General features: G+C 43.6%; 3 protein-coding genes and 2 non-coding genes across 6 annotated transcripts; 2 read left to right on the top strand and 3 right to left on the bottom strand.

The window, feature by feature from the left end:
* Positions 1-542: 542 nt before the first annotated feature.
* Positions 543-629, bottom strand: TRNAM-CAU (transfer RNA methionine (anticodon CAU)). The gene is given in 2 exon segments: positions 543-578; positions 592-629. It is a non-coding gene; the product is annotated as a tRNA-Met (tRNA).
* Positions 630-1,107: 478 nt separating this feature from the next.
* LOC136509650 (CASP-like protein 1B1) lies at positions 1,108-3,689 on the top strand. The gene is made up of 3 exons (XM_066504394.1): positions 1,108-1,427; positions 1,557-1,671; positions 3,112-3,689. The coding sequence occupies exons 1-3, from the start codon at positions 1,141-1,143 to the stop codon at positions 3,337-3,339; spliced, it is 630 nt and encodes a 209-aa protein (XP_066360491.1). The 5' UTR covers positions 1,108-1,140; the 3' UTR covers positions 3,340-3,689.
* Positions 3,690-5,473: 1,784 nt separating this feature from the next.
* On the bottom strand, positions 5,474-10,640 carry LOC136508836 (NAC domain-containing protein 21/22-like). The gene is made up of 3 exons (XM_066503618.1): positions 10,235-10,640; positions 7,178-7,452; positions 5,474-6,232 (listed from the first exon to the last, which is right to left on the bottom strand). Exons 1-3 carry the CDS (start codon positions 10,419-10,421, stop codon positions 5,720-5,722), a joined length of 975 nt encoding a protein of 324 aa, XP_066359715.1. The 5' UTR covers positions 10,422-10,640; the 3' UTR covers positions 5,474-5,719.
* On the top strand, positions 8,448-8,521 carry TRNAV-AAC (transfer RNA valine (anticodon AAC)). Its single transcript has one exon. It is a non-coding gene; the product is annotated as a tRNA-Val (tRNA).
* A 10,438-nt stretch (positions 10,641-21,078) lies between the features above and the next one.
* Positions 21,079-26,436, bottom strand: LOC136508964 (uncharacterized). Of its 2 annotated transcripts, none has more exons than XM_066503738.1 (11): positions 26,249-26,436; positions 26,065-26,160; positions 25,903-25,986; positions 25,519-25,593; positions 25,317-25,397; positions 24,616-24,743; positions 24,295-24,528; positions 23,985-24,159; positions 23,347-23,430; positions 22,271-22,618; positions 21,079-21,450 (listed from the first exon to the last, which is right to left on the bottom strand). In XM_066503738.1, the coding sequence occupies exons 1-11, from the start codon at positions 26,390-26,392 to the stop codon at positions 21,247-21,249; spliced, it is 1,653 nt and encodes a 550-aa protein (XP_066359835.1). In that variant the 5' UTR covers positions 26,393-26,436; the 3' UTR covers positions 21,079-21,246. The 2 variants fall into 2 exon arrangements, with proteins under 2 accessions (XP_066359835.1, XP_066359836.1); XM_066503739.1 differs by having other exon boundaries at positions 26,065-26,155; positions 26,249-26,376.
* Positions 26,437-26,672: the final 236 nt, after the last annotated feature.

Here is a 26,672-nt window from a genome sequence, read left to right as displayed (position 1 = left end):
CTCCTGGCGCCGGCTGGGCAACAGCCGCCCCTCCCTGTTCTGGATGCTAGCGTAGCCACCTACTGTAGTCACCTGCGGCAGTTGCTGGCTACGTGCATGCGCGTGAGGAGCAGAGGGGGCGCGAGCGGGGACTCCCCACGTGCAGTCGGGCGGTGCGGGCCCCGCATAGGCGGGCACGGGATGCAGGTGCGCTAGGGGAGGAGTGCAGGCGCGGGCGTCCAGACGTCTGGCGTGTTTAAAAAAAAATATTTGAAGCCCATACGTTGTCCATTTCTGATGTAGATTTTCTCTATTTTCCATGCTGCTTGCAATATGTTGCTGTCATGTCATACGTTATTTACGTTTTTTTGGCAAATCATACGTTATTTACGTTAGTTTGAAGAAAAATGCCCAAAGAAAACTAAACTAAACTAAAACATGGATAGTAAGACAAACTCGAAGAACGGATAGTGGCGGTCTGTAAAGAACTCAGCATGAATCTGCATCCAAAAATAAAAACAAACAAAAAATTATTGCAAAGACGAAAAAGAGAACAAAAACATTGGGGTGAGAGAGGCTCGAACTCTCGACCTCAGGATCACTCGCTTTAGCTATGAGACCTACGCGCTAGCCAACTGCGCCACCACCCCTTTGATGTCCTACCCTCTATTACTTTTGTAACATTCTTGAGTTTGATAGAATTTGAAGTCCCACGACCACCAATTTTCCTTGGTAGTTGCATCTGCGTATGAATTTCATGTCCGTTTCTCTCCACTCTCCTGATCATTGCTTCTCTCTCACTCCTCTGCCAATCCACTTTGCAAAAACCTGAAGAAACAGCACCAGAAACATACGTTTCTTCTCAGGCACTTCATGTTCCTGACTCATACTGTCATACGTACCACATGCATGTCCCTCTTTTTGACTAATCAGCTGGACATAAACAATTTGAGACAGACTAAAGTAAACCCAAAACCAACGCTCTTCCAATCGAGCATCGATCACACAAGTCACCCAAACTTGCGGAAACTGATTGCCCGCCACTTTTTTCATCACATAATTTCCAGCCACCATTTAAATATCGCCTCAAATGTTTGTTGAATAATCCCACACGTCCAACAACTGAATGCTCGTCTACATTTCTTGGCCACCGATCGCGCCATGGATCTCGAGCGTGGCAGCAAGACGCCGCCGCCCTCTGCACCGGCTGTTGCTGCGGCAACGACGACGACGTCGACCTGCTGCGGTAATAAGCGGCCGCAGCTCAGGGACAGGCTCGTCGCGCTGCAACCGGTGGTGCTGCGCGCGGCCGCGGCCCTGGCCACGGCGGCGGCGGCCGCGGTGATGGCGCTCAATGCCCAGTCCTACACCGCCGTGGTCGCCATCGTCGGCACCAGGCCCCTCACGCAGACCTTCACCGCCAAGTTCAGGGACACGCCTGCGTTCGTGTAGGCCTCGCTCTGCCTCTGGGAATTCACTATTCAGGCTTGCCATCATGCCATGCCATGCGCCCATGCATGTTCCTGCCGAATTTCGTCGTGTGCTGTGCTGATGCATGGTCTGTTTGGTCTGTGCAGGTACTTCGTCATAGCCAACGCCATTGCTGCCGCGTATAACCTCGTGGTGCTGCTCGTCCGCCGCCTAATTCTACGGCGGAGGATGGTGGGTTTGGTTGTGCACATGCTTGACATGGTGAGGTTTTTCTCTGAATTCCTGTGTGCACCAAAGTAGAGATGAAAACGAAAATGATAATTTCCGATTTTTGGAAATCGTTTTCGAGTTTTTTTTTTCCAATTTTCAGGCCTAAATGAAAATGGAGGCGGTAATCGAAAAAATAAAAATGATAACGATAAAAATAATCGGAAATGAAAGCGAAAATGATTTTGCCCTCTTCCGACCGTTTTCGAAGATGACAGTATTTAGCCGATAATTTACCGTCAGTAGTTACCGATTCAAATGCCTTGAATCCTAATTTATTTATAGACTATGTAATGCATATACTTTAGGTCTAGTTGGCCCACATCTAAGCATCCCATCTGCAGAAGCAAACACATAAGGCAAATATTTTTGTGGAAAGGAACTATACGGTAAGTATTTCATCCATATAGGAACAAAAAGGCAATCAACCAATCACGTACTACACCATCCTAACTCTAGACAGTCACCATGAACATGAACGGAATATGGGGTTTAGCTTGTTTGAGACCTAAGATGGTGTGAACTATGGTTTTAGCTTGTGGTCTTGTCAATTGTGGCTTTATTTATTACTATTGTCATGTGAGATATGTTAGTTTTATGGCTCTTCTCATGTTCCACGGTTTGGCGTTTTTATCGTTTTTTTACGATATCATTTTTATAGGTTATGATCATTATCGATGTATTTTCTGATCGACTACTTTAGTTTTCGAAATTACCGGAATATTGGTGTCGTATTCGTTTTCGATAATATCGTATCGATTTTGTTTTTGAGAAAAAAAATGTTAAAATGAAAGTGATTTGTCCTCCTATCGATCGTTTTCATCCCTACACCAAAGTCATCATGGCATATTTGATATTTTTTTCACTAGGACTAAATGAATGGCATTGATTGTGCAGAATTACATTGGCAGGAAAATTTTCCTTTATTTTAATTGATTGATACTAACATTACTTCCCATATGCCCATACTTCACTTAAAGACAATACTTATATTATTTCAATATATAGTAGCTTCATCACAAATCAACTTTGAAACAGTCCTATCACATTGACAACCGATCATTTGAGTTCAAGAGAGACAAGGCAGTTTTCATGCATGTGCATTATATATTATTGCTTGCTAGAGATGATTGCTTGCGGAGAATGCGAGCGCCGTCACATACGCTGTATATCACATAACCCAGCCAAACCTGATGTGTTCAGAACTTTGGAGCCTTGTAATAATTGTGTTCTATAGACTTACAAAAGCTCCGCCTAATCAGGAATCTATTGGATTGCCACTGTCCAAAGCTAGTTGCTTGACTGAAACCTCTGTTGCTGTACTTGCATATGCCTGCACTGTAGCACGTCTGACAAATCTCAAATCATTGCATCATCAGTCAATTCATATGGATACATACACGGCATTATTGTCATCTCTTGTCATTGGTCCAGGTGATCATGGCTCTGTTGGCGACCGGTACGGCCACAGCGGCGGCGTTGGCGGAGCTAGGCAAGAACGGCAACGTGCACGCGCGGTGGAACCCGATATGCGACAGGTTTGGCTCCTTCTGCAGCCATGGAGGCGTCGCGCTGGCGTCGTCGTTCACCGGCGTCGCCCTCATGCTGGCACTGAACCTGCTTTCAGCTGCATCCAATGCTCAATGCTCCCCGGGCCAATGAGTAGTCCATGTCTCAGGACAGTTCATCCACAACAATGCGCTGTTTCGGCAGTTGGATCTCACTCACTCTGGTGATCAAGGCACACAACTGTGAATTAACCTCTCTATGATGCACATGTGAGGGAGCTGAATCACAGCATGGAGTGCATGCATGCTGCCAAATTTGATGTCAAACTGTTCCATGTTGCTTGGCCTGAAATGGGTGTGCCAAGAGTGCACAAGCAAATAACTGGAGTTGGTTATGGGATCTTTAGTTAGGCCAATTCTTACATAAATATTGCTTTGGTTTTGGAGTACAATTTTCGTTCTAAGTTGTAATAGCTAGTTCTCAATACCAATTATTTTGATTGCATATCCCAATAATATAATGCAAAATTGTTTTCAACATAATTGGTATATGTACAATGTGGATCATTTTTTGGATTCAGGTTTCCTATTTGCACGAGCTTGTTGCTCTAGAATTCTTCATCGAAGTTCTCATAAAACTGGATCAATTCCATAATCAAGGACTTGGCCATTAAAAGAAGTCAATGAGCCATCCTTGAATGGCATGGATTTCATGCTCCAGTTGCGTTCTGTTATCGGATTTCATGCTCCAATACCAATCTATGATCCAACTTTAAGCACTGCCATTAACCAATTTGAGTACAGTACCTCAATATCATTACCTTTAGCACAAGCATTAAGTTTTTCCCTAGACCCTGCTTCTTGCACTGGAAAAGAATAAGGCTTCTATGTGGAATGAGTCATGAAGTTAAAAAAGATATACATCTCATCCATACACACTACAAGTCAAACCCCAACGTGGAGATTAAATTTCTGGTAGAATGCCCTATAAAATTTACTCTTACGATATCATGCAAAAGCCCTGCAAATGAATTTGAATTGTAAATTTGCTTGTGGCACTTAGAAAAACAATGAATAGTAAATTTGCTTGTGGCACTAAGAAAAACAAGCTAAATGGCTTGTAAGCCTAGTGCTTACAAGAGCCTCATTAGCACCTGAGATCCTCGGTTCTACTTAGGATATAACGGCATTGTGTTTTCAGTGGTAGGCAACGTTCCTTATCAACAGCGAGATGCCTACAGTGACTTCGTCAATTTCGTCTCGAGGATTTGTCAGCCAATCTTCGAAGGTGCTCATAGGGATAGGGTTTGCATGCGTGCGTTCATAAGGGTGAGTATGGGTGCGTTGTGACTTGTGAGCGTCCACGTTATATCATGTAATCTAAAAAAAATATGTTTCTAAATGTGGGTTATCCATTTAGTTAGTTAAGTCTCAATGGATAGGATAGAAAAGGGTGAGGTATTACCTTACACGTATAAGAGTAAAATATGAATATAGCTATTATATTTCCTTTTATATATTTTAATTTTTAGAATGGTATAAATAGGAAAACATGATCAACCCATCAGACCTACAATAGTAAATTTGCGCTATCACCAATTCACCACCAGTTCCATTTTTGCTTCGGATGAGCTGTACCTCAGTAGTGTAACAATATGACAAATCACAGTCTAGATATATGTTCATGCGATGGACTGGCAGTCTGGCATGAAAAAGAATGGAGAAGACTGGGACGTTTCAGTATCTAGAAGCTGCCACCTGCCCACCTTGATGCAAGTACAGAGATGAGAGCTCTTTCTTTTTCTGCCATTTGCTCTTGCAAATCCTACCTACTGTTACAAGACGATTGAGAGAGGTGTACAGGACGTGTATTTATATGTGTACCAGTACCAGTATTTATGACATAAGGTACAGCAAGAGCATCAGTTAGGATGGAGGCCGCACAGGTGACAGGTCGTCAGTGGTCACTTGATTATGCAGTTGGCCAGCAGCATATCAGGAATAGTGCAGTGGAAAGCCAGGAACTCTCAACTTACTGCTTGATTAGTATGCTTGTCATCGCAACAATACATCAGAAAAAGAAAGATGATGGTAAAGAAGAGATGCTTAGATGTGAGTGTCATGCCTACTTTCCTGAATAAATAGCATGATTGGATTTGGACCGGTACTGCATCCGGATGGCAGCCTCTGCATTCTGAATTATTGTATGTATACACAGGCACTGTTCTGTTACTATGAATGTACAGAGACTCAGAGAGAGAGAGAGAGAGAGAGAGGTCATATGTGAATTATAGTAAAATGATCAATCTGAAATTCTCCTCATCACTCATGTCATACTTCTGCATCTGAATATACACACTTCAACAGCCATTACAGAGTTTTACTCCTAATATTTTCCTTGCCTCATCCGAATCGATAGGCAGAAAAAATGTTGCATCCTCTACTAGTCACACACAAATGTTTCACCACACAATATGTATATATATGTTTCATATATGCAATATATCACCAATCACATACTTAGGTTTGCTGAATTAAATTTCCTCGAAGTGATTCATCCAAGTGGAGGAAGTGGCAGTGGCAGCGGCCATCTCATGCTGCAGGCTTGGCACCACGTCACCGCCTAACTGGCTCAGCACTGCCTTGAGCAACTTCTTGTCGCTGTTGAGAGGATCAAAGCAGCCGCCCAGTTCAGGCAGCAGGCCATGGTCCAGGTAGCTCATGCCATGGCTGCCGCCTGTGGCCATGGGCAGGTAGCATGACTGAGCTGCTGCTGCAGCGCTGTTGCCATTGCCGTTGCTGTTGCTGGCAATGTTGTTGAAGCTGGAGAAGCAGGGCACCTGCTGGATTGCGCCGGCGCCGGTGGTGTTCATGGCGGCCTGGAGCTGTGCTAGGGTAGTGTCCATGAGGGGTGGCAGTGGTGGCGACGTGGTTGGCACGGTCTCGCGGCCGCCACTGCTGGTGAGGCTCCTTGATGCCATGGAGCTGCCGCAGCCTCCCGCTAGTTTCTTCTTGCAGATGACTCTGCACAGCACCCAATCTTCATCCTGTTGGTGACAGGAGGAGGATGAATGAAAGCATTGGTTAGTTCATTGAATGGAGTCTCGTTAATCACTTGGACTGACTAGTGACTAACATTAACGTTGATTTGAAGCCTTCATTTTGAATAAGCTATTGTTTCAGGCTTTAAGCTACTTATATATCTCTTACTTTGTTAATTTAGTCGAAGGCGATCAATGATGAAATATACATAAATTTGTATATTGATGATTGCTAAAGAAAAGTTACAAGAATTTAGGACTTCCATTGCTTGATGCAAATGGATGGACCGGTGCAAAAGGCCATTTATGTTCAAGAAATATAATGGGCAAGCATCCATCAAAAAATAAAATATAATGGCTAAGTATGAAACCCATATACATAAAGAACTCCATATAATTAAAAAAATGTAGAGAAAGAGACAAGTAGAGATGTCCATCTCATATGAACAGTGTAACAAAAGTCTTGACAAGGACTGTTCAGTAGGAAATATGCCCACACTACAAATCGTCTCTTTATAGAATTATTAAATGTGCAATCTAGCTAGCTCACATACAGTCTGTACCTATGTATACCCATGCAATCAATTTTATTCCTGATTGATTGGGGAGACATACCTAAAGCCAATTGGTTCACTACCTCCTTAAATGGCACATTTATTTTTATATATTTATTTATTTATAAACAAAGAAAGAGGTGACACATATATTTTGACAAACCGTCCTAAAAAGTTATAGAAGTTGTAGCACAAATTAAGGACGATCAAGCAAAACAACTTGGATACTCCTTAAAAGTACAAGTGGACAAGTGGACTATATGATAAGTAATATGATGAAGAGAGCCAATACATTGTCAAACAGAATGCTATATATATAAGATTATTGTATACTTAACTAAGTGTACTAGCTAGCAGTAATGAACATTACATTGTACAACAACTGAATTATATTTACCTTGGAGTTGGAGGAGAAGGATTGGTCAAGAGCAGGCTCCATCCTGTACTCATGCATCACCCACTCGGTCTTCCTGCCCTTGGGCGCCCTCCCCTGGTAGAACACCAGCGTCTTCCTCATCCCCACCAGCGCCCCTCGCCGCGCCACCACCCGGTCCTTCCCCGTCGCCTTCCAGTAGCCCGACACCGTAGCCCGGTTCGTCCGCTGCCCTGTCGCGTACTTCCGGTCCTTGAGGCTGAAGAAATACCACTCCCTAGGCCCCACGGATGCCGCAACTGGATGGCCACCAAGTCAGAGAGGAAATAAGCAAACAACACAAATTCAGTGATCAGTTGATCTATATGGCCGGGAGAATGTTTATATTGTATCGTATGTAGAGATGTTTTTATGTTTTTCTTGTAGACACACTCATCTTTCTGGCCACGTATTTAGGCTGTCCGGCCTGCAGAAACCAGCTTCACATATAGTATGGTTTCAAGTCTCTCAGACATATGAATACATATGGTGATCTAGTTTACAAATTGGTAGTCACTAGAATATGTCGATCTTTCTATTCATTTCTTTCGTTTGTGTTTGTTGATAGGCAGAGGCCACGCCTTGATGTAATACTCTTGAGAATTTAATAAAAGCTTCCTTCGTCGAAAAATAGGCGCATCTTTCGACGGTGACACGGACACATTTCGATCAGCCTCCTCCATTTCTTGCACCTCTCCTTCTTTTTCACTTCACAAAAGTCATTCTTGGTACTGGCCGGTAGGGAAATCTATTCATGGGCAGTGATTGTACAACATCAACATGCATGTTGGATTGTTGATGGATCAGATCGATCACCTTGTGCCGTTGTGGTCACAACTCACAATCACACACACTGTGAGTAGAACGTGGTTGGCCGGCTAGCTACTGGAATACATGCTCATGCTGGATGGTGAGGTTTGGAGCCACTGCTAGAAATAGCATGGGGGTGTTGCCTGCTGCCCATAGCTTTGGGACCTTCTGCTGCTAGTAGTGTACCATATATATATATGTGCTGCATCAATTTGACAAGAGGGAGGGAGGGACACGTACGTGTGCGGTCCATGCATACAGAGGGTGTGTCATGCATGTGTGTGCGATAGGAATCTGAGATCTCATGCGTAATACGTGATTTGCAGTTTGTTGCTTTCTGACGTGCACTAATAATTTGAAAGGCCAGCAGGAGCTGAGTACATCAATAACAATAAAATACTAATACTAATACAAATAATATGTTTTAACCCACGGCATAACAAAAGGTGTCGTGGTGTAGTTGGTTATCACGTCAGTCTAACACACTGAAGGTCTCCGGTTCGAACCCGGGCGACGCCAGCCAATTTTCTTTTGAGGGGATCTTCTTTTTTGCCCTTTTTGTGCATGATCAAATGAAATAAACCAACCACCATATATATTTTGAAAACGTGTGTGCTGAAACTTGTTAGCTTTTGACCACCACTTTTCTAATTACATAAGCTGATGATATGAACCCTAGCTACGTACTTACTACTAGCTGTAGATATAGCTACTCAGTACATGAATAAAGAACTACTCAAAAGCCATATACTAGTATATATTTATAAGGCAGACAAAGCAGTAACATCTATCATCATTCGAAAAATAATAAAGGAAAGGATATTATGGCATATGTTTCAGTGTTTCATAAGATCAAACTGATGCTAGCTGATGAGAGTATCTAGAACGAACGCACGCAAGGCCTTAACAGAAAAGCATTTTGGACACAAACTGAAAGAGGTTGGAGAGAAGATTCGTTGACCAGAAGTTAGAAAGTTGGCCGTAAAGTATGTAGTAAATGGAATATTATATATCGTTTTCTCGTTGCAGATAAGGGGGGAAAAATGCCAAAACGTACAACTAAGCGAGAACATTTTTCTACCCCGGCCCTCACCAAATGGAAATGAGAATATTTTTACTCTCCGTCATGTGATGTCGTCACAGTATCCGTCACATCGTCGTCCCCCCATGCTCATACTAATTGATAACTATACATATCTATTTCATGAAATTGCACAAATTTATTTTACAAAAAAATTGCCTAATTAATAATGCTAGTAGTGTATGCAGTCCTCTTGCATATAAAATAACATGAGCACATACATATCTAACACGCAAAATTAAAGCAGGCAGATGTATCTGTACTTCAATTATTCTTTAATTATTGGAAATGCCAAGAACTATGTGTACTATATAGTGCACTTAGACAGATCTATCATCTATGTGTACTTTCTTTTTTTGGAAAACGACTCGCTTAGCTTGTTATTGTAGTCTTCTTCTGTATATCGAGTACGCGTACTCTGATTGTGACGTTGATATTATACCACCGCAAGAAGGTTCAGAAACAAACATACAAACAAACAAGTAATTATATGCAAATTAAACAATTATAGTAGAGGAGCAAAAACAAATCCATAGTGTGTACGTATTTCAATTGTGTGTATACCTACTGCTTAATTTTGACCCTCAACTTAATGACAACTAGCAGTGATAATTATTGAAGGAGAGGCATCAACAAGTTCATCATAACAAAAAAAAAAAGTGGTATAGAAAAAATATCAACAAGAGGAAGAAAGGGAAATGATTATATGTATGAAAACGAGATCATCAATATATGTTTCTAAGGGTTTAGGTAGTAACGGCGATATTATCGCTGATGATGAAAAAAAACAGAAGGGTGCAATTTAGTGTATGAACAGCAGCACATTGGGGACTCATGGTGTTTCTTGACGCTGAAGCAACAGAGGATCCCAAATAGCTAATTCATTTTGGAAATCAATAAATTAAAAGGCAGAAAAATAAGAGGCTGTGGATTTTGATCATGGACAAGAATAAATAAATAAATAATTCAACGATCCCTGTTGTCCATGGGGAATAATAATTTCTCCATCTCTCTTTCTCTCTCTAGACATCAACTGGTGCAAAGCAAAGTCATCGAAGAAGAGAAAAGACAGAAAGGAGCTAGCAAACTTTTACACTTTTATTTAGAGAAGATGCATGCGTGTACCGATCGATGGACTTGTGGATACTCACCGGGGAGATCCCATGGCTCGACCTTGTTGAGGTCGACATCCACCATGGGCGGCCGGCGGCCGGAGAAGCCGACCTTGCCACCGAGCTTGGGCGCGAGGTAGTCGCAGATGAGCTCGTCGTCCCTCGGGTGGAACCGGAACCCCGGTGGCAGCTTCGCCTCCATCATGCTCAAGAAGCTCATCGACATGATCTCTCTTGCTCTCTCTCCCTCTGTCTGGTTTCTTTTCACAAGTCTCTCTCAAGTTGTGAGACCAGAGAAAACATCAATAGGAGATGAGAGAGAGATGAAAAGGGGGATCAGAGGAAGGAGGAACTAGTAGCTAGCCTAGTAGCCAGCAGAAAGAACTGAGTTGTGTGCTTGTGTCATGTGACTAGTTTGGAAGAGAGGGGTTTATAAGGTGGTTTAGGTGGTGGGTCTCCCTCAAGCTTCTCATCTATCCTTTTTATCCTTTTTTTCCCCTTTTCCCATTTAGCCTTTTCATTCCACAAATAAGGGCAGCACTTTCCAGGTCAGTACAAAGGGACTAGTAGATGCTACAATCACTACTGGAGGCGCATGCTTTGCCGAGGGCCTCTGGCCCTCGGCAAAGGACTAGAAACCCTCGGCAAAGGCTTTGCCGAGGGCTGCCCTCGGCAAAGACCCCTCGGGGAATTTTTAGACGGCGAAGGGGTCTTTGCCGAGGGCCCTTTATCGGGCACTCGGCAAAGCCTTTGCCGAGGGCCAGGATCGCCCTCGGCAAAGAAAAGACGCCGTCAGATGCCGGCGCCGTAGGCGGTTTCTTTGCCGAGGGCCGACCCTCGGCAAAGAAATGGATTTTTTTTTTGAATTTGTTTGCCGAGGGCCGACCCTCGGCAAATAAAAGTTTTTATTTTTTTTTAAATCTTTGCCGAGGGCCTCCTCTATGGCCCTCGGCAAAGAAATATTCAGGATTTTTTAAAAATTCTTTGCCGAGGGCCGGCCCTCGGCAAAGAAATGGTTTTTTTGAATTTTTAACCCTTTGCCGAGGGCCTACTCGCTGGCCCTCGGCAAAGAAATTTTCAGGATTTTTTTAAAAATTCTTTGCCGAGGGCCGGCCCTCGGCAAAGAAATGGTTTTTTGAATTTTTAACCCTTTGCCGAGGGCCTACTCCCTGGCCCTCAGCAAAGAAATTGGCAGGATTTTTTAAAAATTCTTTGCCGAGGGCCGGCCCTCGGCAAAGAAATGGTTTTTTGAATTTTTTTTAACCCTTTGCCGAGGGCCTACTCCCTGGCCCTCGGCAAAGAAATTGGCAGGATTTTTTCCAAAAAATGTTTGCCGAGAGCTATTGCTTGGGCCCTCGGCAAAGGGCACTTCTTTGCCGAGGGCCTTGGTCATTGCCCTCGGCAAAGAGGCAGAAATTTAAATTTTTGTTTTTTGTTTTTTGCATTCCATCGACACAAGCATTTCATATATATACATATATATATCACACAGAACCCATTTTCTCACAATATATGACAACCATAATTGTGAACCACAAATCACAATATATTACAACGACAAGTCACATGTTCATCATCATTCACATGTTTATTACGACAAGTTAATAAAATCCAAGCACAAGTCACAACCATAAATCACAAATCACGCTAAAGTCCAACCACATCACCTAGCACGAGTCTTCATCAAGCTAGCCTATGAGACGATGGTGAAGGAAAAGCAGGATCACCCGGTGACGCACTAGCGGGTTGATTGGAACCCGCGGACTGAAGCTGCACAAAGGAGCAGAGATTGCATGTGTGAGTAATCCGGGAAAACAGTTTTGAAACTTAGAGATTGCATCTAGTATTGTAGGAATACAAAAAGATTAGACTAAATTGAAAATTTCGGCAGCACCTCCCCTGCACGGGGAGGTTTCCAAAACCTGCAAGAAACGACGGCACGAACGCCGACATCCATAACGGCACGAACGCCGACATCCACAACGGCACGAACGCCGACATCCACAACGGCACGAAGGCCGACATACATGCAAAGCACAAGCGAAAAGTGAACTTTCATACTTATATGAGTAGCTGCAGGAGTAGGAGGTGGAGGAGCTGAAAACTGCACAGGTACACCCGATGCTTGCCCAGACTTTGCATGATCACCATCATCTCCGCCATCTGCTTCTGCGGGCAGCGGGCGCGCGACGCGAGGCACGGCAGCGGGCGCGCGGCGCGGTGGTGGAGGCGCGGGGCGACCCGCGTGCACGCGCGGCGGTGGGGCGCGCGGGGCTGCCGGGCTCGGGGCGGCCAGGCGCGCAGCGGCGGCCGCGCGGCGGCGGGGCTAGCGGCGGCGGTGCTGGAGGCGCGGGGCAGCCCGGGTGCGCGCGCGGGGCGGCCGGGCTCGGGGCAGACGGCGCGCGCAGCAGCGGGCGCGCGGCGGCGGGGTGCGCGGCGGCGGTGGTGGACGCGCGGGGGCCGGGCTCGAGCGGGCGCGTGGGGAGGGAGACGGTCGACGTTTTTTTTTTTTAAATTTTCGATCGGGAATTTGGGCTGCGTCCCGATTTAGGGTTCGGTCCTTTGCCGAGGGCCCAGATCCACGGCCCTCGGCAAAGATTTTTTATTTTTATTTTTAAAATTCTTTGCCGAGGGCCACAGGTCAGGCCCTCGGCAAAGAGCCCTCGGCAATTTTTTTTTGGTTTTTTTAGCCCAGTTTTTTTGTGGTGCTACAATACATTATTTTGAACTCAATTTTAAAATTCAGGCCAATTTTGATTTTGTTTTGTATATTTCCTTAATTTATTTCGATTCTTCGATTTTTTTTAATATGTCAAATTTGAACTGCAGGTGCATGGAATATTGCAATGTAGTGTTTCGAAAAATGTTATTCATGTTAATTGGTGCATGTTGAGTCCCTATCCACGAGCTCGCATCAAATTTTCACGCATCTTGTTCGCGTAACATGGCGACCGACTTGCCGGGAAAGTGTTTTAAAATTATATAAAATCCATACGAAGTCCGAAAATCACGAAACTTGGCGAGATGTCATGTTATCACATGTGGAGATGTCTGGGTTTCAGGCATCCGACGTCGCAACTCGCTCGAACCCTTCTCAATTTTTTACCACAGCCTACACATGCGATTTATAAAAAAAATTTGGCCGAAAACTGGTTTTTAAAAAATCTTTGCCGAGGGCCTGGTCTGGGGCCCTCGGCAAAGACTTAAAAAAAAATTTGCCGAACCTTTGCCGAGGGCCTAACGGGTGGCCCTCGGCAAAGTTTGACGGGAAATGGCCGCCGTGACCCAACGGGCCTACTTTGCCGAGGGTATCTTTGCCGAGGGCCGAGGCCCTCGGCAAAGATTTGATTTGCCGTGGGCCTGTCTTTGCCGAGGGTCGTACCCTCGGCAAAGGCCTCTTTGCCGAGGGCCGTTATTTGCCGAGGGCTCCTTTGTCTGGCCCTCGGCAAAGAGTCTCTTTGCCGAGTGCCCGATATTTGGCCCTTGGCAAAGCCTCAGGCCCTCGGCAAAGTACGCGTTTCCAGTAGTGAATATGTTCACAGCTAGCTCTCCATCTCCACATATATATGGCACCAAGGAAATTTCCCTGAAATATATGTATGTAAAAGAAAAAGGAGTGACCAAAAACGAAAGGAATATATGTGTAAAATACGAAGGCCGCCTTGGAACCAAACTGAAAAGGGCTGGATTGCTATCCACCAAGGATGTACAAGCAAATGCACCACTTGTCAGCTAGGGTGTGGCTGGCCTACTCCTTCAAGTCAAATGTTTAATACTTTTGAAGGAAACTGAAAGGTTGAAATCTGTCATGTTGTAGCTATTAGAGAGTCATAATAAACGTTATGAAATATTTTACCAAGAATATAGCCTGTGCCCCGGTATCTTATTGTCAGTAGGTGCTAGTACAAGGAAGTTTTTTTTTTTTTTTTTGAAATAAGGTATAAACAGAGACCATCATGTACACAAGCGCTCACCCCTACGAACACCTGCATACACAATCAACCCTCATGAGCACACATTCGAGAGACTAGGTTGACAAATTTTGAGATCCACAAACTCAACACATGCACCTCACCGGCAACTGGCATGTATCAACTACTATACTAGCTAGCCACTAAAAGAATAATTAGTTGTAAATGTGAGCACCCCTGCCGAGTTGAAGATCCGAATTCGGTTGATAAGTTTCACCACAAGAAACCTAGCTAGTTTCTGAAAATGACACCTTAGCTAGCTAAATATATGTGGGGTGATGAAATAAAATAAGGCCTACAATGCATAGTTTTATTCATGACTTTATAGGCTCAACATAGCATCTAAGTGTTGCATAGTGTTATAATAAGATGAAACCTTTTCAGTGGAGTTTCATTTAGTTTCCAACACATGTGGATAAAATGGAATGCTCTCAATGGAGTTCCACTTGGTTTCCAATGTGTTGAAAACCGTATACACAGAGTTTAATCTAGATGAAAATCGTATCATCCCTCACTTCATAAATTACATGTCATGTCACCAATTTTACAGATGTGATGCTTCATTAAATTAGATTGAAACTCTCATTATATTGGGACTTACCTAACAACAGTCAATTTGCAAACCTTCAAACCTTTATTACAATATAAACATCACATCTTATAAACATTATGAAATACTTTACAAATAAGCAATGGGACGAGGACCATCATAAACAAGTGGTTGGGGGTAGGAGGGATGTATCTTAACCACCTTGGTTCAAGTTAATTATACATAATCAAACGCCAAGTCGGGTTCAGGTTAGTCAAAAAATTAAAACTGATATTTTTTTTGTTTGGTCCAAGCCTGACTCGAGCCAAACATCAGGTCAAATTGATAGGAGATTAAATCAACTTAAATATGTTGCCAGTGTGTGTATCTGTTGTGCGTTTACAAAAAAAGTGGAAGGCAAACCATACGCCCACACAAGCACTGTGATGCAAAAGGGCTCGATCAGACGGCCAGGGCAGGGTGCGTTTCACTCTAAAAAGAATAAGAAAACATCAAGGTGATTTCGTTAGCCATGACAAAACTCCAACTCAGCATAATACCAATGGATGCTTGAACTCCTTTGGGTGTTACTGTTTTTTAAAACTCTACTATTATGAAACCACAATTTTAAAAACCGTAGGCATGTAATACCATAGTATTTAGAAACCGCAATATTTCTCTATTTAAGAAAAGCCACGACGTGTTTGGCTACACAGCAATACGTTGCTTTTAAGACTAGTTGGTTATGTCTATGCTGCTAAAAATAGTATGTATCTCTAAAATAGCAGTGAAAAAGAGACACGCCATCAGAGATGGACGCGCGTCACCAAGCTCTGTCAAAAATAAAGAGGGCTGGGACCAAGTTTTTTAGACTCCAAAAAAAACTGTGGTTTTATTAATACCGTAGTTTCTAAAACTCCAAATTAATTACATTCAAACACCTTCTTTCTTTTAGATACCTAGGTATTTTAAAAAACCATGGCATTGATCTAAAACTCTAAAAAAAACTTTATATCAAACAGGACCTAAACTCATTTTCATGCTCTCGGCATGCTAGCTGGCACTGCCGTCAGCTCATTCTTCAGCATGACCTAGGGTGAGAGAGTCTGCGAAGACCGTTCTCCTCTCGCCTACCTCGTGCTTAAAGCTGGCTATCGGATGAGGATCGCGGGCTACGTTCACACCTATACTTATATATATATATTTACGCACGAGTTTGGATCAGGATCGACTGCGGCTAAGGACGTTGATACTTGAAGGTGCAGTGCACGCACGGGCACAACATAGCACTCCACAGCCATGAAGCTCCTCGAGATCAGCGACGTGTAGCACTCCATAGGCATGAAACTCCTCGAGATCGGCGACGTGATCTTGGCCATCTAAGACGACAATATTCTCTGCGTTCCGAAAAGTACATGGTTTTGATTTTTGTAGATACACCACTTTTACAACATGTCCAGACATAATGGACATCTAGCTAACTATGTTTCGGCCTCTTAACATTCCCGATTGAATGATTATAGCCATTTGGCACAGATCCATGGCACTCGCATCATGTCCCACACGATGCAAACAAAGATATAAAAATGAGTATATTGCACGGCCGGTCCTTAAAGTATTGGACGGATTTCATCTCGGTCCCCTAAACTACAAAATCGCATGTTTGGCTCCCTAATGTATTTATGTGGTCTCATCTGGGTCTAAAATAGACACGAGGAGGGTTAGAAGCTGACATGATCGTCCACGTGGACATGATTTAAGCACAAAAACCTGAGGCGTGGTGTGCATGGCCAGGATCTTCCAGCCCCAGGGCGGCCCACGTGTCAACCCCATCTTCCAGCTCTAGCTGTCGCTGGCATGCGAGAGCGCGGGGGGCGATGGCCGCGCTATCGTGTCGGGGGCAGCTCTAGCTAGTAGTGATCTTGGCCACGCAAGGGCAAGCGTGCGGGCCGCGGGCCTTGCCGTTGCGTCGGGGCAGGCAACCACGGGAAAGCGGCGACGGCTCGGCTATGCGCCTATTGCTGCTGCACCGCTGCCTACCACTTGCCGCCTGCTGCTGCTGCGTCATGCCACCTCGCCCCTCCCTATGACCTCTCTCTCGCTCCAGCGCCCGAATCCGCCGCCGCCGCCGCCATTACCAAGCATGCAGCCGAGCTCCCGATCTCCCTCCCCAGCTCACCTCCAGACTCGATTCCTCCTCCGTTGGATTCGCAGATGCACGACGAGGCCTCTACACCACTCCACGGCGTCAATCCGAGCCAGCAACTCCATTCCCCGACCTCACCGGAACTCCCAGACCGCCACCGTTCGCCCTACCACCTCGATTCCCTTCCCCACTGCCTCCCCGCCGTCGAGATCGCCGCAGACGACTTCGCTATGGCCTCCTCTTCCCGCTCCGGCACTCGCCGGAGATCATCGGGCGCCGGAGCGTCGTCCTGCCTCGACTCCGGCGAGAACGTTGCCGGGGAGCACCCCTGCGCAGCTACAGGGGAGGACGACTCCTACACCGCCCGATCCAAAACCGACGATCCAGATTGCTTGTTGACCGATGGTCAACAAGGTCAAAGGACCAGCCGAGTCAGCACCCTTCCCTCCAATTAGGATACGCCACGTCACCGGTCAACCACCGCCTCGGCAAGGTCAATTTCCAGCCATCAAGATGGTGGTGACCGGGTGAAATCATGTTCACATGGACGACCACGTCAGCTTCAAACCCTCCTCGTGTCTATTTTGGACCTAGATGAGACCACTTAAATACACTAAAGAGCCAAACGTGCGATTTCATAGTTTGGTGATCCAGATGAAATCCGTCCAATACTTTAAGGATCGGCCATGTAATTTACTCATATAAAAATCATGATTCAATCCGATTTTAAAACATCGCCCAAACTTGTTTGAATTTTAAAACATCACCAGACACAGGAGAATTTCCCATAGAATCCCTCGAGATCCGCGTAAAACTCAAGCAAAATGACTGGGCTAGGACTATACGACCTTGCACGCTCTCACGCAGACACGTGGCGTAGCAGAGAAGGCGACACGCGCGCCCCAGCTCTGACGAGGGACGCGCAACGGCTGCCCGATCGGGCGACGCGCAAGTGGCCGCCATTTTCTTCTCGGCTTCTCGTCTCGGTGAGAAGCTAGCAAGCTCACGTAGCTGGCCGGCCGGTGCACGTAGTAGTGGCATGTGATGCATCAGGGCCTCAAGGGGCAGGCATGCGCGCGGTGCGGCCCGCCGTCACACCAACCACGCACGCGCCGCCGGGCGCGCGATCCCGTCGCCGCGGCGGCACCGGCCCGGCCGTTGCGCTGCGCAGCCGCATCACGTGACCGATCCAGCAAGCGGCTTGTCATCCCATCCTTCCTCTCTCCTCTCTCCTCTCTCCTCTCTCCAACGCAACGCCCAGGCTCACGTCGCGACAAAGCAGTCACAATCAGCCCTGTCGACAAAAAAACTACATATTTAGAAAAAGTTTTTTTTGATAACAATTATATAGAAAACACTGTTAAAAAGTAAAAAAAAAAACATAGGTAATATATACCACCTTGGAATTTTTGCAGCCACACAGGACCGGCCGGTCGTCTAAGATTGAAATTGACGAACCCATGGAATGGAAGGGAGTAGTACATCTCTACTCTCTCCGGTGTCCAGTCCAGTGCCAGATTCGGAGATTCCTCTGCCAGTCAAGTCACCAATACACGATCACGATCAAAGCCACTCACTACCAACCTAACCCACAACACTTCGCAAGTGAGTGCGGCTGTGGCTCCTCCGAAAGCTCCTCCACGGTTGGTCTTCTTGGACTAGTCAATCAAGCCCCCCAAACCAAAAGGCAGTGAAAATCCTTTTCGGCACATATTTCCTGTCGAAAAAAAAAACAAAAGGATGGCTGGTGGCGATAAGATGGATGGCGGCACACAAATGGAGAGATGCCATTCTGCAGATCTATCCAATCCAAAGAAGTAGACACCAACTGTTCTAGCAAGACCCTTGCGATAAAAACAGACAATAATGGGGGAATTTATGCCCGCCTGCTCTACCTCTACTACCCCTCTAACCAATCTGAGAGTGACCTGGAAATGGGCCTGATAGCAACAGCAGAAACCTCATCCACATCCACATACCGCCCCCCCTTCCCCTCTCTGCACTGCCTAACACCCCGTTTCCAGTAACTTTTAACCTAAACCAGCCAATCAGCTCGCGCCAAGCGCGCGCCGGGAGAACAGTCTTTCCTCGCATATTCCCGGTTAAAACGATGCTCGAGACCTCACCATGAGATATTGGCTGGCTACCATCAGTCCATCGCGCCACCGTGGCCCAGCACGAGGGTGGGAGCTTCCAGGTCAAGAGCTGTGTGCCATTCATTACCTCTCTCCGCCACTGCTGGCTGCATCGGTGAAAAGCAGCTGGAATTGACCGGTGGCTTCACCATGCACCTCCGGGTGTGCAAATCTGGATAAGGGTTTGAGGACGGAAGGGCTGCGACGGCTCTGAGTGTCCACGTTGATGCTGATCCGTCATCGGAAGTACAGGCACCGTCGTTCTCATGACAACGGCTGGAATTCTGCAAAACAAGGACGAAAGAAGAGGGTAGATTCCATAGCTCTCTCGCCTTCATGATCACGTACAATCCAGGTAAGGAAAGTTTCTTTCACGCATGCAAGTAAAAGCAGCCAATTATTGCATGGTGATACAGCCAAAAAGGATGGATGTAACAGGATTCATGGAAAGCCAATGCAAGGATATAGCTTCGGTCAGTAAAACTCCATTGTAAAATCTCATCCAACAAATGACAGCTTGTTGCTCATGAACTACCATGATGAGAGCACGCTCAGTACATATCTTATCCATCTACCAGTGGTCCAGGAATTATTTTGAATACACCTCTTTGCACCTAGTACCTCTGCTGATTGCATCACCTTCCTCTGAACTATCAAACCACAAGTGTTGAATAAGCCCGATTAAATGACTGGTCAACATGGAGAATTCTATCTGGAAGGAATTCCAGGGTAGCAATTAACCAAAAAAAATTTTAAGTTGTCAAGCCTGCAGCAGAAGAGTAGAAAAATCTCACAAATTGCTGGGTGGACTACAAACAATTCGAGCAGTTAATTAAAAAACCCATTAAATAAATGCTCATATGACAAGAACAGTAAGTCAAATCACCAAAAAGCACTAAAAAAATGTATACACGCCAGACACACGCACACATGACATGCATGGATAAGCAAAGCGATGACATACCTGAAACCACACACATACTGATGGAACCACGTGGGCAGCACATGTTCAATAAAATGCAAGTCAACCTCTTCTGCTAGTCGTCTTTCAGCCTACCCATATTGGTGTCACATCAGAGATCCTACAGGATTTGATTTTTTGTAGATTTGCAGGTAAATAGTCAATGTGGTTAGATTTGATTTCTATGACACGTCACAGTAGATTTGTAGGTAAATAGTCAATTTGGTTAGGCAACTTACATTGTTCAAACGATCACTTGTCCCTCTCTGCCAACACTGCTCAACTGACTCCAAATCACTGTTCTTGTGATCAGACATAACTTTACCAGTTGCACCAGGATACGCAAGGCAGGCAAAATCCTAGGAGTACCTGAATAAAAATCCTCTCTTGTTTCTATTGTCTGAATGTCATTTTTCTTTCAGGTGGATAATATGGAAGTAAAGATCATTCCACTCTACAGGTTAAACTTTTAAAACTCTGACTATCAATGACTTCTCAAATACTTAGTTTGAAGGCACTAAGACACATGTACAGATTAGTCTTAAAAGTACTTCAATGAAATTATATATATTTGTTGATCTTGTATCCAGTAATAGAAAATTATAGTCAAAGCTAAGTTTTGGAGACATTGTCGCTGCCCAAAATGACAAAGAATTATGGAACTGGAGGGAGTAACTAGCAAGCAGTAACAACAATGAGTGATAATATGTGACAAGTTTTTGCATGTATTACACATATTGCAGGAGAGATAATGTTCCATAGCAACTTGTTTCATGATCACTTCAGAAAAACAAGCAAGCACTAAAGGCCATGGAATCGATATAGATTGTTGACCTAGCATTTAGTGGATAAAGGCACACTCTTCGAGGGCAATATCTTGCACATTCCTGCAACTAGATTTGCAAGATCTTGTCTACTTGAGTTTTTCTTTCTTACCTGTGCAGAAATACTGAAAGTCTCAAGTAGGCTAGATAGCCTGCCACATTCTTGCAAGATCTGAACATCACACAAGCAGCAAAATACACTCTGGGAGAAGCTAGGTTGCAACAAAGAAGCGGATCAAGTGTATATAGACAGGCCCAGGGGGGAAAGAAGACATATGTACCAGGCGATTTGAAAGGGAAATGCATTGCCCTCACAATTTCAAAGATAAGACTATCTTCAGTGTTTTTTTTATATGGGAAGACAGCAAATACAATAACTGTATCTAAACCTAATGAACGGACAAGTTCTGCCATAAGACAATAGTCTGGCTTATAGTTTGGTACCAACACACCATCCCATCAACTGCATCAGAAGATTTACCATGTCATGCTTCTGAAGAATTTGCAGATAACTTCCAAGCAATTACAGCCATGTTCCTTGGGGAAATGGTAGGATCAAATAGGGGAAACAGCAATGCTTCAACTAGGTTGCTTCGCTCTTGAAGATACAATAACCGATCAAGTAAAATATATGTTTCAACCAGTGGACCCAAAGCAGCCCGAAGGCACCAAAAGGGACCTATATATTCCTGCAAGAATAAGAAAAACAGTCAGATTAGTTGATATGATAGAGTGTACCTTTAGGTATTATAATATCAGGGGGAAAGCAGTCATATTTAAACCACTATGCTTTTATTTTATGAATATAAAGCAGTTCGAAAAGCATGTGGAGGGACATGTTTTCTTATTAGCTGTTGTGCACATTTATATGGTTTGTATGAGCATAATATCATATATGATATCAGTTACGAATAAGGGAGATTGAATTTGATGATTATATTGAGACCTAATGGGGACTATATATAGAATACATGAGAGACATAGGAGGGAAACCCTAGACTAGAAGATTACACTAATACTCTTGACTATTATACCTTAACAATATCTCCACTACTGCAAGGCATAACATATTGTACTTATCTCGTTCTAGATTACTGTCATATAAGCAACATGCACTTTAATCTGCCTTACATTTCTCTTCTTCCAGTATTAAAACATTAAACTTTACTACGCTTTGCATAACTCTTTTGATACATGCTCCACCAACACACCTACCAGAAACACAGTGATGTAATTCCAATTTAAAGTACTATTGAAGAAACTGATAGGCATGATGGGCCTTTACAGGATTTCCACACTAGTGTATTAAAACTGAAATGACCTCAGCAAGCATACTTATCAATGTGTACCAAGGACTTGCTTACCTAACGCATCATACAAGACAAAGACAGAATAAATAACAAATAATTTTGCTTCTATTGACAACGAACAAATAACTGAAAATAATCAGTACATGGAACAGTACAATAACAAGATAGATAATAAAAAGGGTGTAATGATAAAACCTACAGAGAAGGGTTGCACGTCCTTCCATATTTCAAGAAGACGTGAGTCTTCCACTGAGCCACAGCCAAGGCGACCTAATCCAGATAATGTGAAATCTTTGAACAGGGTGAACTTTTGACATGCATTATGATGGATGTCATCTGGCCCGGTGTCAACTCCATATATGACTGAATCAACATCATTTGCATTCTTGTTTTGTTCCTTTAAAGTTGAACAGGAGAAATCATCACTTTTCTCTGTAGTCATTTGTGATTCCACAACTTTCCGAAGCCTCTGACGTCGAAGAGCTTTTCCTTGCCTTCCAATTGATGGACTCAACCTTGACACTTCTGGAAAATATTTCTCAAGTACCTAGAGCAAAAACATATAATCAAGTGAAGCCATAAATTTGAATGATACAAAAAACAAATTGCTATTTTACAAATCCAAAACCCGAAAGGTATCTTCATGTACTATCAACATAAAAAAACTTCTAACCAGAAATTATATTCAACATATTTATGGACCATCAACCCACTTCCATATGCACAAGGCCCAAGGCGCGACTATGTACTCTAAACAGGAAACCAAAAATAATACACCTAAACATTTGGCACTGACGTCATACAAGAACCAACAATTGGTATGCAGTGTGGCTAGCTTATCGGCATGTGTGGTGAATGTATAAACTATGTGGTCTTTCCTAGAAAGCTATGTCAGATTTCTAGGTAAGATCACGAAGTAAATTGGGAATGTCACAAAAGCTGCTGCTGGTGACCAGTCTATAAGCCAGCTTAAAGTGTCATGTTCTTCAAGGCTTCAAGCTAGCTGAATATTACATTCAAACTGTTGCTTAAGCACAGATAAGAATGCATAGCACGAAGTCTAAATTTAAATGAATGAACTGCTGATACAATGCAACTAGGTAAACAAGAACACATACTCATCAACAAGTCCACTATGTCCAGAACCTTTCTTCAGACAGCATTGAACATGAGGATAAATGAAGTGACTAAACATAAAGCATCGAGTGAAATAGCCAAAGAATTATATAAATGAAAAGGTTGACAAAACATTTGTTTAGAAATAACAATATTTACCATTTGAAATGCAGCTCGGAAGGCATGTACATCAAAATTTTGCACTGCAATGTCCATGGTGAGATTTCTCCATCTCTCTGCGCTCTAACACGATTTAAAATATATTAAATAAAGAGCTTTATAGAAAACTATCACTCGATTTGGATAATTTTAAAGGATGAATCCTTAATAGTATCGTAGACCAAAAATGTAAAAAAGAATCATGTTTGCAATTCATCAATTCAAACTAGAGATACAATCAAAGTACACTAATTACCTAACACACAAGTGATGTCACAAAATAATGCAATTAATTTTTACTTTTATTAGGACAAGTAACTATTAGCTCTATAATGCAATATTAAATGCATATACCTAACATAAAACAGATTAATAAAAAAAACTTGCAGAGGCAAAGATAAGTATCCTGTAATTTAGGACAATAATGTTTTAAGCCACAAAATTGCAGACCATACAAGTATCCACAGAGGAAACACAAAGCTTCGATAAGCTTGTGAGGATTTTTTATTTCTAACTCCACCAAACAGATAACTCCTTTAGTATCTTGTTTATGCTGAGTGCCTTCAAACATGAATTTCAACAATACGAGATGTTTCAAAAATCAGAAGGCAACACTAGATCATGAACTGCTATCATACCTGACAAGCAAGGTCACGGATGCTTTTCCCAAGCACCAATTCAGACAGTTTGGCAGCCTTGCTCATAGGAAAACCAGGGCAGGTGTCTGTGCCCTCATTAGAATCCTCAGAAAGCAAGTTGTAACAGCACCCAACACTTACCAATGCTTTTACTTGTTCGCAGGACACAAAAACTCTGTTTAAAAAGATAGTAACATTTTAAAGACTTTCATCAAGGTACAAACTGCTTTTATTCAAGATGCAACATTTAGCAAGCTTGGAGAAAGGACCACGCTCCATGGCCATGTTCTCATACTTCGCAAACACCAACCTTAGCATGTTAACTGAAAGATCACCACATGCATGAAGACCAGCTAGGATTAATGGAGGGCTGCCTTGAGTTGGTTCCTGGATTTGAGTGATTTTCTTAGTAGATGCCTTAGTTTCTCTCACATGTTCACCATGGTCATCCTTACATGCATCTAACGTGACTGCTGCCAATGTGTCACTAGAAAGAACATGACAGGTGACAGTCCTAGGTACCATGAGCAGTTGCTTCTCCACACTAAAAAAAATAATAGGCACAAATTTAAAGCATTAGATATGAATCCAAAGGTAGTAGAACTGAAACTAAACTTGATGAAGGTCAGACCATTTAGCAGCATAGTGCTTCTTTATTCTCTCTGCACGAGCAATTGTAACTGATGCATGGTGTGATGAAGCATCTATCGCTACAACAGGGAGTTGGTACTCAAAAGACAAAGACTGTGCGAGATAACCCTGATAATATCAAATAAGATGAGAAAAAAGATAAATACATGACATAACACATTACTGCAGAAACTAGGTTAAAGCCAATCATTTCTTTCATTTAACAGCAACAGAAAACACAAGGCATTGCCATACATGTCTACAACAAAAACCAAATGGCTTGACTTGTGCATTTGATTCCAATTTGCAAATAAAGTCAACAAAATAACAGACAAGCCCGTATAGGCCATGTTCTTTGTAGATTATGACTATTTGAAAATGAGTGAAACAGTCCATAGTTTGGCTTCTTAGCTCATGACTTCCAAAGTATCATGCAATAAAGGCATAGTTGAAATATGGACATATATAAAGCACAGCATATGGCCTTTCCTCGAGGACCAGTATATTTAGCTAGATCGATTGGGACATTCCTGCTCAGGATTGGTGATGAATATATAAGCATAATATTTAAGATGGCACAATCACAAGTTCACAACCAAAAGGAATCAAGAGGGATGGCAATTGTCCAAGTATTAGAAACACAATTATGTCCACTTGAAATCTGGTTACAATTGCACAGATGCTTGCATGCATATGACATACCTGCCCAGAACCTACATCAACCACTGTCTTGGCTCCACACTTCTTTGCAATTGCATGAACCACCGCAGCTAGATTTTCAATCTGAATAAAGCAATTTCTTCAAACATGAGAGTGCAAAAAACAAATGAAAATAACAACATATTTGCACATAAATAAGAGAACATTGCAAGTTAAACAATCAGTATGAAGCCGGATTACCTACTTCATGCTTCTTCTTTGAGTTCATGCCTTGAGCGAGAACAGTACCAATTGGGGCTACATGAATATCAGATACAAGCTGCAAATTTTCAAGGAAAAAAGCATATTAAGACTAAAGCAGATCGACAAAATTGACAATCTCTTAACCAAAATGATAGCAAGGTGATCCAAGTATGGAATGCAAACAGATATTAAGAAAAACTAATCTGATGTACTGAATTATTCTGTGCACTGAAACCAAGCAACATGACTGCAAGTGGAGCGCCTACAGAAAACTTGGCTATAAAGTGCACAAACTCAAATGTTGCTGAAACACAATATTCTCAGTGTTCAACCTGTACCGAGTTTAGTTGATAAATGATAATATAATTTTATTCAGGAAACCAACCGATTGCAGAGCCTTCTGCTCCCGTGGAATAACAAGCGACCTAGCAGTAAGCACAAACTCTCGCAGTGTAGCAGGCCAGTGCTCCTTCAAGCCAATAGAAAGTAAGATACATCAAAGTCAAACTGGCAAGGGCATAAACTAGCAACGATGGACTTGGACTACCTGGACGCATCCGGATGGCAGCTTGAGCAAGCTCTCGACGGGCTCCCGCCGGAGGCACTCCATCCACTCGGCGTCCACTAGCTCCCACAGCCTGCCCTGCGCGAGCCCAACCACAAACTCTCAGCAAACAAACCCTCCAATCGGCCGACGAGCCTCCGAAGAATTCACGGGGGGAAATGAGGACCTTGAAGAAGTTGACGACGTGGGCCTCGAGGAGCGGGCGGTGGCGGCGGAGGAAGTCGGCCAGGGCCTCCATCCACTCGCGGGTCCGCTCCGCCGTCTCGCACGAGTACGCGCCGCCGCCGCCGCTCGCCGGAGTCGCCGCCATCGCGCGCGGGGGAGACAGGCGGCGAGGGTAACTTCCAGAGCTATCCTGTTGGGCTACTTTCCAGAGCTATCCTGTTGGGCCGTGTTGGGCCAAAGGATGACCTGGGAAGAAAGCCCTGTTCGTTTACTGGGCTCGTTGTTTGTTTGTTTGTTTTTCTTTTTTTAAATTAAATTAACGAAAGAGATTGTGCCGAATTCACAGGCTTGCTGTGGAATTTTGATCTTAAATTTTTCCCAGATTCAAAGGCTTGTTCCCGAAATTGATCTTCATTTTTTAGATT

The sequence above is a fragment of the Miscanthus floridulus genome, chromosome 15, assembly GCF_019320115.1.
Source record: "Miscanthus floridulus cultivar M001 chromosome 15, ASM1932011v1, whole genome shotgun sequence".
Lineage (NCBI taxonomy): Eukaryota > Viridiplantae > Streptophyta > Magnoliopsida > Poales > Poaceae > Miscanthus > Miscanthus floridulus.
Note: the sequence above shows the minus strand (reverse complement) of the source record. Positions and strands in the feature narration are given on the sequence as shown.

Excerpts from the sequence above, each read along its gene's own strand:
- LOC136509650 (XM_066504394.1), top strand. The coding sequence starts at position 1,141 with ATGGATCTCGAGCGTGGCAGCAAGACGCCGCCGCCCTCTGCACCGGCT. Across the intron at positions 1,428-1,556 it reads AGGGACACGCCTGCGTTCGT|GTACTTCGTCATAGCCAACG; the intron begins GTAGGCCTCGCT and ends TGGTCTGTGCAG. Across the intron at positions 1,672-3,111 it reads TTGTGCACATGCTTGACATG|GTGATCATGGCTCTGTTGGC; the intron begins GTGAGGTTTTTC and ends TCATTGGTCCAG.
- LOC136508836 (XM_066503618.1), bottom strand. The coding sequence starts at position 10,421 with ATGTCGATGAGCTTCTTGAGCATGATGGAGGCGAAGCTGCCACCGGGG. Across the intron at positions 7,453-10,234 it reads CGAGCCATGGGATCTCCCCG|TTGCGGCATCCGTGGGGCCT; the intron begins GTGAGTATCCAC and ends GTGGCCATCCAG. Across the intron at positions 6,233-7,177 it reads CCTTCTCCTCCAACTCCAAG|GATGAAGATTGGGTGCTGTG; the intron begins GTAAATATAATT and ends TGTCACCAACAG.
- LOC136508964 (XM_066503738.1), bottom strand. The coding sequence starts at position 26,392 with ATGGCGGCGACTCCGGCGAGCGGCGGCGGCGGCGCGTACTCGTGCGAG. Across the intron at positions 25,987-26,064 it reads TGCCATCCGGATGCGTCCAG|GAGCACTGGCCTGCTACACT; the intron begins GTAGTCCAAGTC and ends ATTGGCTTGAAG. Across the intron at positions 23,431-23,984 it reads TCCGTGACCTTGCTTGTCAG|AGCGCAGAGAGATGGAGAAA; the intron begins GTATGATAGCAG and ends AAATCGTGTTAG.